Below are 15,329 nucleotides of genomic sequence, written 5' to 3'. Positions count from 1 at the left end.
TGCTAAAGGTTCAAACTATTTCCGAGTCAGGGCCATTAAGACTAAGTTTAAGTCCCAGGGTAGTATGGGTGGTCTAATGTCTGGATAGAGAGTTTGAATGCTCTGGAGGAATCGTTTGGTGATTTGGTGATTAGTGTTGTCTATCTTTTGGTGAAAAGCCGTGATAGCCGGTAGGTGTACCTTCATTGAGCTAATGGAGAGGCCAGATTGTTTTAGTTCCAGGAGGTAGTCTAATATCAAGGGAGAGGTGCAGATGTTGCATTAGTTTGTCTGGCGGTGCACCATGCTGTAAATCTCTTCCACTTATATAAGTAGGTGCTACGTGTAGGCTCTACTGTGGAGTAGCACACTCTGGACCTGGTCAGAACAAGTTAGCTCATCATTAGAGAGCCATAGAGAAGCCATGCCTTGAGATGTAGCATCTTTATGTTCAGATGTTGTATCAGTAGGTCTGTGTGGAGAGGGAGTGTGATTGACACATGTGCCGACATCCGTGTTATGTATGGATACCATGGTTGTCTTGGCCATGTGGGAGCAATTAGGATGACTCTGACTTTTTATTTTCTCTATTACTCTGGGTAGCAGTGGTATTGGTGGGAACACACAGAAAAGGTCTGTGTTCCAACTGATCAGGAACGCATCTCCCATGGACTGCTTTCCCAGACCTGCTCTGGAGCAGAATTTCGGACACTTGGTGTTGCAGGCAGTTGCGAATAGATCTATCTGTGTATGACCCCACTTTTGGAATATGCCTTGCAGTATCTAATCGTTCAGTTCCCTTTGGTGGTCATGGGGAAAACATCTGCTGAGTTTGTCTGCTGTGGTGTTCTGGCATCCAGGGAGGTATGAAGCTGAGATATGGCTATTGTGTTCGATACATCAATTCCAGAGTCTGATAGCCTTGGCGCATAGTGAATGTGATCGGGCTCCTCCTGGCTTGTTTATGTAAAACATGCAAGCAATGTTGTCGGTCATTACTCTTATGTTCTGTTTTCTTATGAACGGCAGGAAGTGGAGGCAGGCATTGTGGACAGCACGAAGTTCCAGCAGGTTTATATGTAGACTTGTCTCAGTTGTGGACCATAGTCCCTGAATTGTGCGATGTTGTATGTGTGCTCCCCACCCAATGAGGGAGGCATCCGTTGTGATCATCTATGACAGAGGGTCTTGTGTGAATGAGATCCTGGCACACACATTCTGTAAGTGAGTCTTTGACCGTGGGGGGCATTGTTAATTGTATGTTTGTTCTGTTTGTTTGGTCTGTACACAGTTGCTAGCCATCCTTGCAAGCAACGCATGTGTAAGCATGCATGTTTGGCCACAAATGTGCATGCTGCCTTATGACCTAATAGTTGTAGGCATTTGTAGATTGTGACTCGGGGAGTGTTGCATAGTGTGGATATAAGTCCATTTATGGTGTTGAACCTGTCTCGCGGAAGTGACGCCTTCGCCGAAGTGGAATTGAGGTAAGTGCCAATAAATTCTAACCGTTGAGTTTGTTGTATTGTTGATTTTTTTTTTTATGTTTAATTGTAGACAGACTCTGGAAACAATCCATCATAGTCTGGGTAGACCTAATGGTGTCTAGATGGGTGTGTGACTTCAAGAGACAGTCGTCCAGGTAAAGAAATATTATTATTCCCAGTTTTCTCAGGTGTGCTGTTACCACAGCAAGGATCTTGGAGAAAACAAGAGGTGCTATTGACAGGCCAAAAGGTGGTACCTTGGATTGATAGTGATCTGTGCCCAAAGTAAATTTGAGGAAATGCCTGTGTGCAGGGTATATTGTGACATGAAAATAAGCATCCTGCAGGTTAAGGGCTGAAAACCATTCCCCCTGCTCCAGCTCTGGTATTATTGTTGTTAAAGTGACCATCTTGAACTTTTGTTTTTTCACGAACTTGTTCAGTTGAGGGTCACCAGCCTCCATTTTTCTTTTGTGTTAAAAAGTAGTGGGAATAAAACCCCTTCCCTCTGTGTTGTACAGAGATGGTCTTCACTGCCCCCAGTTGGAGGAGTTGATCTACCTCCTGGCATAATAAGTGTTTGTGAGAGGGGTCCCTGAGGCGAAATGGGGATGGGGGTGGGTTGGGGGGTATAGAGAGGAAAGGAATGGGGTAGCCTGATCGGATGACTTCCAGGGCCCATTTGTCCATGGTGATACTCACCTAGTTCAGGTATAATGGGAGCAAACAGTCTCCAAATAGCTGGGTGGACGGTGTAAGCGCTGGAATGTGGGAGAGGTCTTCCAGACCCTCGATCAAGCCTTCAAATTTGCTTATTAGAGAAAGTAGGTTGAGATGCCACTGATGATGGAGGGTGTTGTCATTGTGATCTCTGTCTGTCATTGCTGTAGGCCACTGGTGTTGCTGTGTGTATGTTGGGTATCTAGATTGCTGATATGGTTGATACCTGTATTGTCTCCCTCTTATAGAAGGTGTATGGATGCCAAGGGACTGGAGCGTGGCCTGCGAATCGTTCATCGTGTGCAGCACCTCGTTGGTTTTGGCTGCAAACAATTTTTCTCCGTTGAAAGGGAGATCGTCAACTGTGCTCTGTATCTCCTGTGGAAATGTTGAGGAGTTAAACAACAAGGCGCATTGCATGACAACAACCATACTGGTGGATCTGGCTGCAGTATCAGATGCGTCCAGTGAGGCCTGAAGAGCTGCATGTGCGATCATCTGTCCTTCAGAGATTAGAAATTTAAATTGTTGTCTCTTATCCTCAGGGATGTCATTAATAAAGTCCATAAATTTGCCATAGTTCCAGTGGTCGTATTTGGCGAGTAATGCCGCATAAGTTAAGACCAGAGCCGTAACAAGGAATTTTTGTGCCTGAGGCAAGGGCCGGTACCAGGCCCTTCAGCGGCAATTCGGTGACGGGTTCCTGAGTCCCTCTTGGAGAGAAGGACCTGCTGCTGAATTGCCACCAAATAATGAATGAAGTGGCAGCAGCAATTCGGCGGCAGGTCCTTCCCTTCAAGAGGGACTCAGGGACCCGCCGCCGAAGAAGCAGCAGCAGTAGAGCTGCCACTGAAGTGCCGCTGATCATGGTAGAGCTGTGCCCCTCCACTTTGCGCGCCCGAGGCAAGTGTCTTACTCGCCTTGCTCTTGTTACGGCACTGGTTAAGACTCTAAATTAAAGTGTGGATGATGAGTATTCTTTGCAGCCAAAGAGATCCAATCTCTTACTCTCTCTATCGAAGGGGTGGAGCGAAAACGCTGTTTGCCCCTTTGGTTGCCCGCCTCCACTACCAGTGAGTGCTGGGTGTGTGAAGCAAAATTCCGATATCTTTGAGGAAACATAATATTTTCGGTCTGCTCTTTTGCAAGTTGGTGGAGTTGTGGCTGGAGTTTGCCATACTGTCTTGGCAAAAAGATTTTTTTTTTTTAAAAACAAGGGACGTAAAGCTAATAACTGAAACCTAACCTATATAATCTATGTTAACTCACTAATAAATCTAAATGTATCTGTTTGAAACTAAAGGTTTTCAACAGGACTGCTGAGCTCCGTCTTAGCCTGGGAATGGTTGAGAAGGAACTGAGGAGTCTGGATTGCGTGCGCATTACTTCAAGCACAAAGAGTGCATGAGGTAGGCACCGCAAGGGCAGTGCTGCAAAACTCTCTGAGCAAAGGCGCAGGGATGCACCATCACCAGGAGGGGAGCATCCACAGGGACATCTCTCGAAGAAGAACTGAGGCCTCACTCCTTCGCAGACCTTTGTTGGGGTGGACTATTGTGCCCTGACAGAGCTCCATTGAAGTTGGAGGGACAACCAAGTGGTATGCTGCAAGACAGGAGGTGTCACTGGGGCTCTGCATAAGCATAAGGCTCCTCCTATGCTGGGCCCATTGTAGGACTGGGGTGCTATTCAAATAATAACTAGCTCCACAATGCTACAATGAGCTCTGCATGGAAGGACCCCTGTGTGTACATATGCAGAGCCTCTCTGATATCTCCTGTTATCATAATTATAAGGCATTTGCCCATCTATAGTATCTTCCACTCCAGAATCTCAAAGTGCTGAATAAACATGAATGAGTGTAGCCTCTTGTATCCTGTGTTGAGTAAGCAAATGTTACTACCATTCTTCAGATGAGAAAACTGAAGCTGGGGGAATTGAAATACTTTGCCCAAAGTCATATGGGGAGCCTGTGGCAGAGCTAGGAAGAGACAAGTCTTCTGACACCTTGTGGTGTATCTTAACCACAAGGCAATCCTCCTTGCTTAATGATGGGTGAAACTCAAAGGGCTTGTGGTTCAACCAGCTTTAGATAAGCATCTAATCTTTTCAGAACTTTATCAAAAATTACCCTAAAATTGCTCAGGTCTTCCTCTTCTTTCCCATTCCTATCACCAACACTCTCTCCCTAAATTCTAACAGACCTTTGTCCCCCATCCCCAATTCTCTTTCTCCTGTCTCTGGTTATATCACATTGGTAATAGAGGGTCAAGGAAGTCATTCAAGCTTAGAAGTCTCTGAACTAGGCTATTGTTGACATGTGGCATGCTTGATGACTTCCTAGGTTAGCGGTTCCCCAAAATTCATTGCCCTGGAAAAGCTTTGGACTTTGTGAGATTTAAAGAGAATAGACTAATCAGCAGAAGTTGCTATGCTTATTAGGACCCCGAGATAAATATTTGCAATGGTAGGAGACTTGTTGGGACGGGAGTCAGTGAGGGAGAGAGAGGGAGCGAGAGGAATTCACCCAAACTTTTAGACCCTAGAGAGGGGCTCAGGTTTCAGTCTGAAATTTGGGCTTAGGGTCAGGAGCATTCCGGTTCTTTCTGCACTGGGCTGGCTCACCTCTCCTGCTTCACTAGCCATGAAGAAAAATCTGAAGAAAACTTTTTTCAGATATTTTAAAGAGTAAAAATAATTCGGACAGAGTATTTTTCAACAGCTTAGTTCTGAGGGATAGTTAATCTCACAATACTGACAGAAACCCGATCAAGCCATGTTTTTTCATTTTCATCATAGTCAATGGGAGAGAAAGAAAGATGCACGCTAAGGCATTTCACACAGTGGAGGTCTGTAGTGGAAAAGGGGAGGTAAGTTCACAGACCTGAAAATTGGGAGAAGTTAAGTTAAAATGACAAATAGGTCAGGCAGGTGCAACTCCCACTGAGTACCCTTTGTAGCTCTTGGAGCGGATTCTCCATTGTCCTGCAGGTTACATGCTCGTTTACACCTGTGCAAAGTGGGTGTAAAATACTACCATTCTGATTTGAATATCTTGTTACGTGTGCAATACTTTATGCAGAGGTAGATGACAATACATGGTTCAAGGTGGAGGAGAACTGGGCTCTGCGTTTAAGAATTTGTCAGTTTTGGCTGTCTATTCCCCAAATTGAAGCCATAAATATTATAACATTGTAACCAACTGTGATGGAACATGCAAAGGATCATGGCCTCATGTGAGAACTAAGCAGCAGAAGCAGATGAGCTCTTGAGAAACAATGATCCTGGAATATGGAAACTAACAATATAATAATACAGTGGTATAACCAGAAATTCTTCTGAATAGACTTTTTAAAAGATTTTCATGAGGCATCAGCTGCTGTATTTATATTCAGCATATTTAAAATCAAGACAAAATAGGCTTTATGCGTAGTACCAAAATAATCATAAGAGCATCTAGAAAGGGTTTGAAAAGACTCACATTCACAGATAAAGGCAGCAGTCTGTTAGCAAGTGTTTTGTTTCCTTTGCCAAATCAATGATTGAGTGCGTGCATTTTTCTTTATCAATATTTTGTAACTGGTTAAACAAAAAGCAGGCACATCATCATTCACCAATTTAAGACATATTTATTTATTGTGCAATAAACTAGCTATTTGTCTTCAGTTCTCTTTCAGCCTTATGTTTTGTGGCAAATCATCCGTAATCACTGGGATCTTTACAATTTTTCTAAACAAATGCAAAGTGTGAGCTCCAAATGTTATGCTTAAGAGTGATGCCAAATCTAGGCAGTTAAACAAAATAAATTATTGTGTAAAAATAAAAATAAAAAGCCAAAGAGGGATCAAAATTAGAAGTCATGCTGATTATTTTTATACTGAGATGAAACAAAGTGGTTTGACAAACTTCACAAACTTCTGAACTTGGATATATTTGGAAGCACATAAGTGATTTGAATGTGATATTTCACTGAGCTCCGCACAGGTGGGTGTTACCATCTTTGTGGATGTTTTAATTTCCAAAACTCCAATGATAGAAAAGAAATATTTTCCTGAATTGGACAAGTCTAAACTAACCAATATTGTAGGCCAAATTTTGTTGTTGGTTAATCCTATTTAAACCCATTATAGTAAACAATATCCATGGAGTTATGGGGGAAGAATTTGTTCCTATGGCTTTATTACATTCAGGGAGAGTTGCCACCCATGCTGATATTCTTGGGACAGTCTGATGTTTATGGGTCTGCCCCATATCCTGCCAAGATAATTTACAGTGTAAGTGTTTCAAATTCACATGATTTTCTACATCATGATGTTGCTTTGCCACATGTTAACTTGACAATGTGACTTGAAGGTCAATCCAACTCCCACTGAATTCAATGGGAGTCTTTCCATTGACTTTAGTGGGAGGGCATCAGACTCTTGATGATATTACATTGTCACTTCTCAGCACAGGGCCGGCTCCAGGCACCAGCTTATCAAGCAGGTGCTTGGGGCGGCCACTCTGGAGCGGGGCAGCAATTCGGCTGAGGGTCCTTCACTCCCGCTCAGAGCGAAGGACCTCCCGCTGAATTGCCGCAGATTGCGATCACGATTGCGGCTTTTTTTTTTTTTTTGGCTGCTTGGGGTGGCAAAACCCCTGGAGCCGGCCCTGTCTCAGCACAACATCTGATGCTTCGGTGCAAATATTGCGACACAGTCGTGCAAAGATGTTCCCATGTAGGACATAGTTAAGAATATGGAACTCTATCCTATGACATAAAATATCAAGTGTTTGGCATCAACTCACGTTGCACTGACTTCATTTTCATCAGGAGGGAGGATTCAGATTAGATGGTGCTCACATCAGGGGCAACAGAAAGGTGGGAAAAATGTGAACACCGAAATGAAATGTAGGGAATGTAAATACAGAATGTGAAATCCTATTGGTGTGGCCAGATAGAATAACCTCTGAGAAAACAAGTCAAATTCCTGACAACCTGCTTTATGTAAAGAATTTTTAATTTTACGTACTAGCACTGTGGTTCTGGATTGACTACACTGATTTCCTCTCTTTGTGTCAGTTGTCTCCCTGATCAAAGTCCTCTGAAGTTCCCGGTTCCTTCCTGCTCTGTTATCATCAGTACATATAAGCTGTGCAAGCTGCTGTGCTCTGTTCAGCAATCTAAGTCATACATGATCCAGCCCACTGCTCTCACTGGCAGTTATCATTGTGTCAGAAACTACAATAATTGAAGTAGTCTTTTATATATATATATATTATATATATAGTGCTATAGGCTATAGTGGATATATAATAAATATCCACTATAGCCTATTCAATGACAGGCAAATCAATTATCCCTTTAGAGGACTTTTAAAGTGACTTCACTGAGGAGGTCGTCTTCTCTGCTAGTGGGTGGGGGAATGCTATTCTTCCTTGAAAAGCTCAGTTAATGAAAAAATCTCTTCTTTTTTTTATTCATTGTCAAAATCCACAAGGCTGCATTTTCCTCTCAGCAAGTCAAAATGCAATTATCCACTCTGTTCTTCTCTGTCTGGAATCACTGCAGCATTTCTCACGTGTTACAAGGCTTCTATAGAAGGGTGAAGGGAAAGTTAACCTCTTTCCTGTTCTGTGAACACGCTAAATATACAGCAAATATAAATAATAATGACTCTGTCTTCACACAGAAATTGGACAGTGGCTGTGGGGAGCACTGAAAAACATCATGCTCTGTGTGTAGATGGTCACTGATTCAAAACCTGTCTAATTCTGTTGCTCAGTAGGTGAAAATGTTCTCTCAAAGGACGGGGTACATTCTCCATTCCTTGAAATCTTTGAATCAAGACTAGCTGCCCTTCCATTCCATATATGGATGCCCCCCCAAATATTGCACATGGGATGCTCAACTGAACCCACTCATGTCCATCCCCTCCCCCAGAGCTGTCTTCCGACCCTCCCCCTACTGGCTCCCCATGCAGGCATTCACCGCATTGTCTGTACTTGTAGAAAGCCTTGAGGCTGTTGCTGCGGGAGTCTTACAGGCAGAGCAGAGGAGACTCCGCTACTGGAATCAGGGTGGGGCCAGGTAGGCCCCAGGGGAATCCCTGGTGCAAGAACCAGACCCACAGCAGCAACAGAGAGGAACAGCACTGGCCACCCCACTGCTCACTTACATCTGGCTCTGGCATGATGCAAGGGTGTGTGGGGTGAGTTGGCAGAGCCAAAATGGAGTGAATGACATTGAGACATGGTGCCCAGGGGTTACAGTGCTGCTCAGATATGGCCCCATGGTCCCTCCATCATGGCAGACTGTGGGGCCAAACCTGAGTGACCAGTGGGCTGGCCAGTGCTGCTCCTCCTCACTGCTGCCTTGAAGCCAGCTCCTGCGCCAAGCGTTCCCCCTGAGGGGCTGCTCAGTCTTGCCATGCTTCCAGCAGCCCAGCTGTTGGTGGGTATGCCCTGTGCATAATGTGTGTAAGGCTGCAGGTGTAACCCACACACCTCCTGGGTGTGGTGTTCTGTCCCATCTAGTGGCACTGAGACCACCTAGAGCAGTGGTTCTCAAACTTTTGTACTGGTGACCCCTTTCACACAGCAAGTCTCTGAGTGCAACCCTCCTAATAAATTAAAAACACTTTTTAATGTATTTAACACCATTATAAATCCTGGAGGCAAAGCAGGGTTTGGGATAGAGGCTTTCAGCTCACAACCTGCTGAGAGGTCCCAACCCCATTTGAGAACCTCTGACTAAGGGCTTGTCAGTTGCGTTCTAACTGGTGCTAGTGTAGACAGGCTCTGAGTGCTCAGAGCTAATCCCCTCATGGAAGTGGATTATCGTTCCCGTGACAGCACTTTGATGTTTCCAGTATAGCCATGTGTGCAGATGCATGCACACACACACAGAGAGAGAGAGAGATATGAGTCTGCTCTACAGTCTTAGCTAAGAGCCATGTGGCTTTCAGCTTATGCATTAGCGGCTCATACACAGAGGTCCCTGGTTCAATCCCACCTGCTGATGACCAGGGTCTGTTGGTTTTACAGAGGCACTATTGCTTCTGAAAGATATGCTTTAGTCAAATGTAGGTTATTGGGCTCAATACAAGAGTAAATGGGTGAAATTATGTGGCCTATATTACACAGGGGGTCAGACTAGATGATCTAATAATCCCTTCTGGCCTTAAAATGTCTGAAACTATGAATGCTTTTTCATTCTTCTGCCTAATGGTGCCTGTGTACCCTGGTGCTGCATATGCATGCTCACTCTAACATGCATGGGGTGCAATAGATCTAAGTATATTATTCAAAAACTATACAAAATGCATATCTAATAAGTAAAATTGGAATGAGTGGGGTATATGATGCTAGGGGAGGAGGTGGAGGATGATAAATGAAATGTATTTGCTTTATATTTTCTTCAGATGTTTTCCTCATTTGCTATTGGTAGATGTCCTTCTAGTTTACTTTTTCTTGTACTTTACAGATTTGCATTGGCTATTTTTCTGAGAGATACATATATCTAATTTCATACATTATGCTAGTGAGCATATTTGTTTTGTAGTATGGCTACCTCAGAAATGATTTGGATAACTGGTGGGTGTTGTAGGGGTGAGGAAATGTGTGGTCACAGATTAACCAATACTCACTATTTCAAAGAGCAAGTTCTGTTTCTCCTAAAGACCAAGGCATACAGTAATCCTTATTTGCTGTGTTTTATTGTTAAACATATGCTTCTTGGAGTTATACTGCTGTTGCTCTTGTGGAATGTATTTTGGTTTTCCTCATTAAACATAAATAACTTTGATCTCCAAAACCTGTCACTTACTTTCAGAGTGTTTGAAACATGAGCTTTATGTATTAATCCACCCCTTCAGGATGTGGGACAGCCAATCAGGATCCTGCTGCAGTGAAAATGATCCTTTCAATGACATTAGAGGCTTCCACTAGAAGCTACTCTAAAAGTGTTACAGTATTCCCATTGCTGATTTACCTCCTCCTTCCCACCCCATATAATCTTTTGTCCTTGTTTTCATATGTATACACAATTATATGTATAATTCAATGGCTATATTTTTGTAATTTGATTGGTATGCACTTGCAAAATTCTCTACATAAATGTGTAATGATAAAAATATTTTAAGATGTTATCTATTTAGTACTAGGAAAGGAGGGATGTTTTTGATTCCTTTCTGTCTACTACAAACTGGAAAACTTTTGCTTTTCCCTCTTCTCTCTGAGACTGGGAAACAACCCACAATAATGACATCCCTTCTTTATCTTTAGAACAGGTGCAAAACCAACTGACCTTTCCTAGAAAGATAAGGTATAGGAATGAGAAAGAGATAGATGAGCTTTGGATCAAAGGTTATCCAATCCGTTTAAAGGTTTAAACTGATCCAGGTTTGGCAATTACTTTCCCGGGCAGCAGACAAGAAAAACTGACTTCATGATCACAGTCACTCTATCATATAAACCTTAAAGAAACAAACAAAAGCAAAGTTCCTGGAATACAAATCCAGAGAATACATGAGCAAAAGCAATTTCATCACTCTTTTTACTCATGGGTAAATACTTCTATCAGAGGTCCATCCTGCAACTGGGTCTGCATGAGCAGATTCCTGCTCCCACACAGAACTTCACTGACTTCATGTGTGCAAATGGGTTCTCCCATGTGGAATCAGTTGCAGGACTGGGATCAAGATTAGATGATACAGTAGCTAGTATTACACTTCTGGTGCTAGCATTGTTACAATGTTTCCCATTGGTGTTAATGGTTAAGAAAACTGCTAGTGCAAATAAGGCCAAATTGTGATTATTGAATATGAAAAAGTGTCATTAATACAAAAGTGTAATTAATACAAAATCTTTTAATTCTGTTTATGTGAATGAAGTAAAAAGGTGATATCCTGAAAGGCCCTGACTTGACAGCCCAGCTAACTGGTGAGTTTGATCCACAATCAGATGCTGCAAGGACAGCAACAGAGCTAGTTGTCCCATGTTAGGCCTGTGTTCCGACCAGGAGATACCAGCACTAGTGGGGAGAGCTCAGTGTCCTTATACATTCAATTCTGGGGTCTCTCTGCTGAGGCTGCTAGTGCCAAGGTGCAAGTTATGATGGTGGGTATCACTACTCCAAATTATCACTTTTATTATCTGTGTTATGGTAGAGAACCCAACCTAGACTGTGACCCTGTCGTACTAGGTGCTGTATAAACACATATGAAGAGACAGCCCAGGCCCCAGAGAGTTTAGGATCCAAATAGGCAAGATAGATTAAGGCTAATAGGGGAAAGAGAGGCATGAGTGACTTTCCCAAAGTCATAGGATAGGAAACTGGTGACTATAGTGAGAAGCACCCAAATTTGATTAAAGAAATATGCAAGCCACATGATCCATCTAGGAGTGTGACACTGTGTATGAGCAATATGGGAAATGCCTGATTGCAACACAGCTTTGCAAAATCATTTTTTAGGGGCTGGAGAGACTTTCAAAACTCAAACTGCTTCACAATCAGATCTCTGGTGAGGTGGTCTTCCGCCTCCCAAGTGACTGGCAGCCTGGGACCCCTGCAGGGCATGTGATTGTGTCATCCGGGTGGTCCCTTTCCCGCATCTGCCCCCTGTCTCAGCTTTCTGGAAGAGAGGAAACAGGAATCCCTCCAACCGCCTCCCTCCATTCCCAACCAGCAGATGGCCCCCTTGGTCTCTCTCTCTGCAGGTTAGGTGACTCCGGCGAAAGCAAGGAGGGGCTGCTTAATGCCCCTAATCTGTCCTCTCTCCCTCTGCGCATGGTGTGTGCACAGAAACGCTCCCTGCGGCGGGCAGGGCTGCCAACATGTCTCCCTGAGGGCGATGCTCTTGGCGGCTGGCAGGCGGACGCGTGTGGCCCGCGGGCGGCTGTGCGGGAGCTTCCCGGCCGCTGATCGCTCTCGCGAGGTGAGGCGGGCGGCTCCGGCGGGGGCTGCGCAGGGCCCTCCCCGGGGCAGGGCTGCGAGTCGTGCGGGACCGGCCGGGAGCGAGGCATTTCCACCTCCGCCCACGCCTTCCGCTGGCACCTCGGGGCCGGGAGGTGCCCGCCCGCCCGGCGGCGGCAGGAGGAGGGGACTGCAGGGGAGCGAAGAAGGAAGGAGCCGCGGGGGCTGAGCGCGGTCTCCGCCCGGCGTTCCCGGCTGCCCAGGGCGGGCTGACCCCGGCAGGAGCCAGGAGGAGCCATGTAGCAAGAACCCACTGAGCTCCTCCAGCGCGGCCACTGGTCTCCCCCGCAAACCAGCCGCTCCCCATTTTGCTGGCGCGGGGACGAGGGAGCGAAGTAGTTTCTCCAGCCGCAGCCGCCCACCCGCCCGGGCCACGATGAGCGACGAGAGCTCCGAGGTGCCCCGGGAGCTGCTAGGTGAGCCCCGCGTCTCTCTCCCTCCGGGGGGCGGGGGGGTGGGGGCTGTCTGCGGTCTGAGCCTGCTTGGGGGGGGGAGTTTTGAGGCCGTCGGGCGGGTGGCGCTGGTCACTGCCCGCCCCAGCCGTGCCGTGGGGAGGCGTGGTGGGAAGGTGCCGCGAGGGCCCAGGTGGGGTGGGGAAGTCAGCGAGGGAAAGCCGTGCTGCGGCGCCTGGTTTTTGGCACGGCTGCTGGAGAGATTTGCTGCTGGGGAAGGGGGATTACAACCTTTGAAGCCCTAGAAATAGCAGCCCAGTCCGGTGCGTTCAGCAGCTGTAAACCAAGAAAAACCGGAGTGAAAGCACCGCATTAACCATTTCAGTGGCTGAAAAGTAGACAGGGCATGTCCCCACCCTGGAAACATATAGTGACATTATACCTGGGCCTTCATGACAGCGCAGCATACAGCAGTGGTTCTCGACCAGGGGTACACCGAGGTCTTCCAGGGGGTACTCAACTCACCTGGATCAGTGTTTCTCAACCTGGGGGTTGTGCCTCCCAGAGGGGTCACGGAATGGGTTTAGGGGGGTTGCAAATGCAGGGCCTGCATTAGGGGGTAGCGAGCAAGTCAGTTGCCCAGGGCCCCACACCAGAGAGGGTTCTGCAAGGGTACATGCTTCAGCCCCGGGTGATGTGGCTCGGGCTTCAGCCCTGCTTCGCAGGGCACTGGCTTCAGACAAGGCTCACAAGTGAAAAACAGGAAGACAAATCAGCCTCCTGAAAGCGGTACAGTAGTCTGGAAACTACCTGAAAGCAGTACAGTAGTCTTGAGAACCACGGGTATACACCGTGTCAAGGTTGCTATATATAAATGGCAATCCTTGAAAGGAGTAACCTGTAGATTCAGCATGGAAAGCGAGTGGTTAAAGGTCCGTTGTTTTTATTTAACTTGCAATAGCAAGAAAATGTGTAGTTTAAAACTACTCTTAACCTCTCCATCTCCTTCTATGCCCTTATGCATAGCTATGGTGCCATATGCAATTGTTAGGAGCGGAGCCCTTTGAAATACCTGTGCATAAGGGTATGAGTGAGGGAGGATATTTCAGAGAGCCTTAACTGACATTTTCTTGGCTTTTGACATGTTAGAGCAGGGGTCGGCAACCTTTCAGAAGTGGTGTGCCAAGTCTTCATTTATTCACTCTAATTTAAGGTTTTGCGTGCCAGTAACACATTTTAACATTTTTAGAAGGTCTCTTTCTATAAGTCTATAATATATAACTAAACTATTGTTGTATGTAAAGTAAATAAGGTTTTTAAAATGTTTAAGAAGCTTCATTTAAAAATAAAATTCAGAGCCCCCCGGACCGGTGGCCAGGACCCGGGCAGTCTGAGTGCCACTGAAAATCAGTTCACGTGCCGCCTTCGGCACGCGTGTCATAGGTTGCCTACCCCTGTGTTAGAGCACACACTTCATTTTATTCCAGCGTATATATCTTTTTGTAATTCAGTTCTCTGGGAATGCAATGCATAAGATAGTGTACAAAGAAAAAGAGTATTTAATGTTTCTTACTCTCTACAAATCACAACTCATCACAAGTGGTGCTAAAGCTATTTGGGAGCTTCTACGCCATGAATTATAAGTATAGTATGTGGTGGGGCTAGGTGTAGACAGAGAACATTTTGAACCATCAGGTTTTTTTGCCTGCCTTTAAAACAGCCAAATGTATTTAACTGTTGAGCAGCTAGTATGTGTTAAGGTTGTGAATGAATTTCCACTATAAATTAATACGTGATGGGTTAAGGTGTGTCACCTATGCTAAGAGAACTATGGAGCAAAGCTGAGTCATTATGACACCTCTTCCCCAAATCAGACATTAGATTGTACCATAAAGTACCAACATCTGTTACTAACTTGAGTCAAATTTCAGAATTTTGCTCTGATCTTACAAGCTTATCTACATAGGTGGACTTGCTATTGCAAGTTAAATAAGAACAACAGACCTTTAATCACTTGCTTTCCATGCTGAATCTACAGGCTACTCCTTTCAAGGCTTGTTGTTTATATATAGCAACCTTGACACAGTGCATGCCAGTGGTTCTCAAGACTACTGTATCACTTTCAGGTAGTTTCCAGACTACTGTACCGCTTTCAGGAGGCTGATTTCTCTTCCTGTTTTTTTTCACTTGTGATCCTTATCTGAAGCCCCTGCCCTGCATGGCAGGGCTAAAGCCCGAGCCCCATCACCCGGGGCTGAAGCATGTAACTTAACCTTGCAGAGCCCCCTTTGGTGTGAGGACCTGGGCAACTGACCTGCTTGCCACCCCCTCACTGAGAGCCAAATATACTTCAGTGGGGCTCTGCATGGGTCCAGGGTTCTCTTCACACAGATCAGCATATAGTATTGGGGGGCCTTAGTGACTGTGTCTAATTTATATTTTTGTTTGCTTACGTAATTTATGATGAAGAGAACACTTTGGTCATACTGGAATATTTCATGAGGAGGAAAATTTAATTTTCTTGCTAGACAATCAGGATTCCCTAGTGAACTGAGAGCTCTGTGAAAAGGACACTGAGCAAAACTTAATGGGTAAAACACAATGGCTAAACTGGGAATCTGAAAGCTTGAATTCTAGTCCCAGTTTTGCCACATGCTTCCTATGTGACCTTCAGCAGGTCACTTGGGACACAATATTCAAAAGTGTCTGTGCTAATTTTGAAACACTTGCAGCCTGGTTTAAGAGGTACTTGTGTCTCAGGTTGGGCACCCAGAAATGGAGACAATCAAAATAAGT

At 45.2% G+C, this 15,329-nt stretch overlaps 1 protein-coding gene across 3 annotated transcripts in view; it reads left to right on the top strand.

Annotated features, from left to right (window-relative positions):
- The first annotated feature begins 12,276 nt into the window (after nucleotides 1–12,276).
- The window catches only part of CARMIL1 (capping protein regulator and myosin 1 linker 1), a 262,324-nt gene continuing 259,271 nt past the window's right edge, over nucleotides 12,277–15,329 (top strand). The window contains exon 1 of one of the 3 annotated variants that reach the window (XM_045005542.1): nucleotides 12,277–12,557. In XM_045005542.1, coding sequence (XP_044861477.1) covers nucleotides 12,518–12,557 — 40 coding nt within the window. In that variant the 5' untranslated portion in view covers nucleotides 12,277–12,517. The remainder of the gene's footprint in view (nucleotides 12,558–15,329) is intronic. The other 2 variants (XM_045005539.1, XM_045005540.1) reach the window with 2 other exon arrangements.

This window comes from Mauremys mutica, chromosome 2, assembly GCF_020497125.1.
Source record: "Mauremys mutica isolate MM-2020 ecotype Southern chromosome 2, ASM2049712v1, whole genome shotgun sequence".
Lineage (NCBI taxonomy): Eukaryota > Metazoa > Chordata > Testudines > Geoemydidae > Mauremys > Mauremys mutica.
Note: the sequence above shows the minus strand (reverse complement) of the source record. Positions and strands in the feature narration are given on the sequence as shown.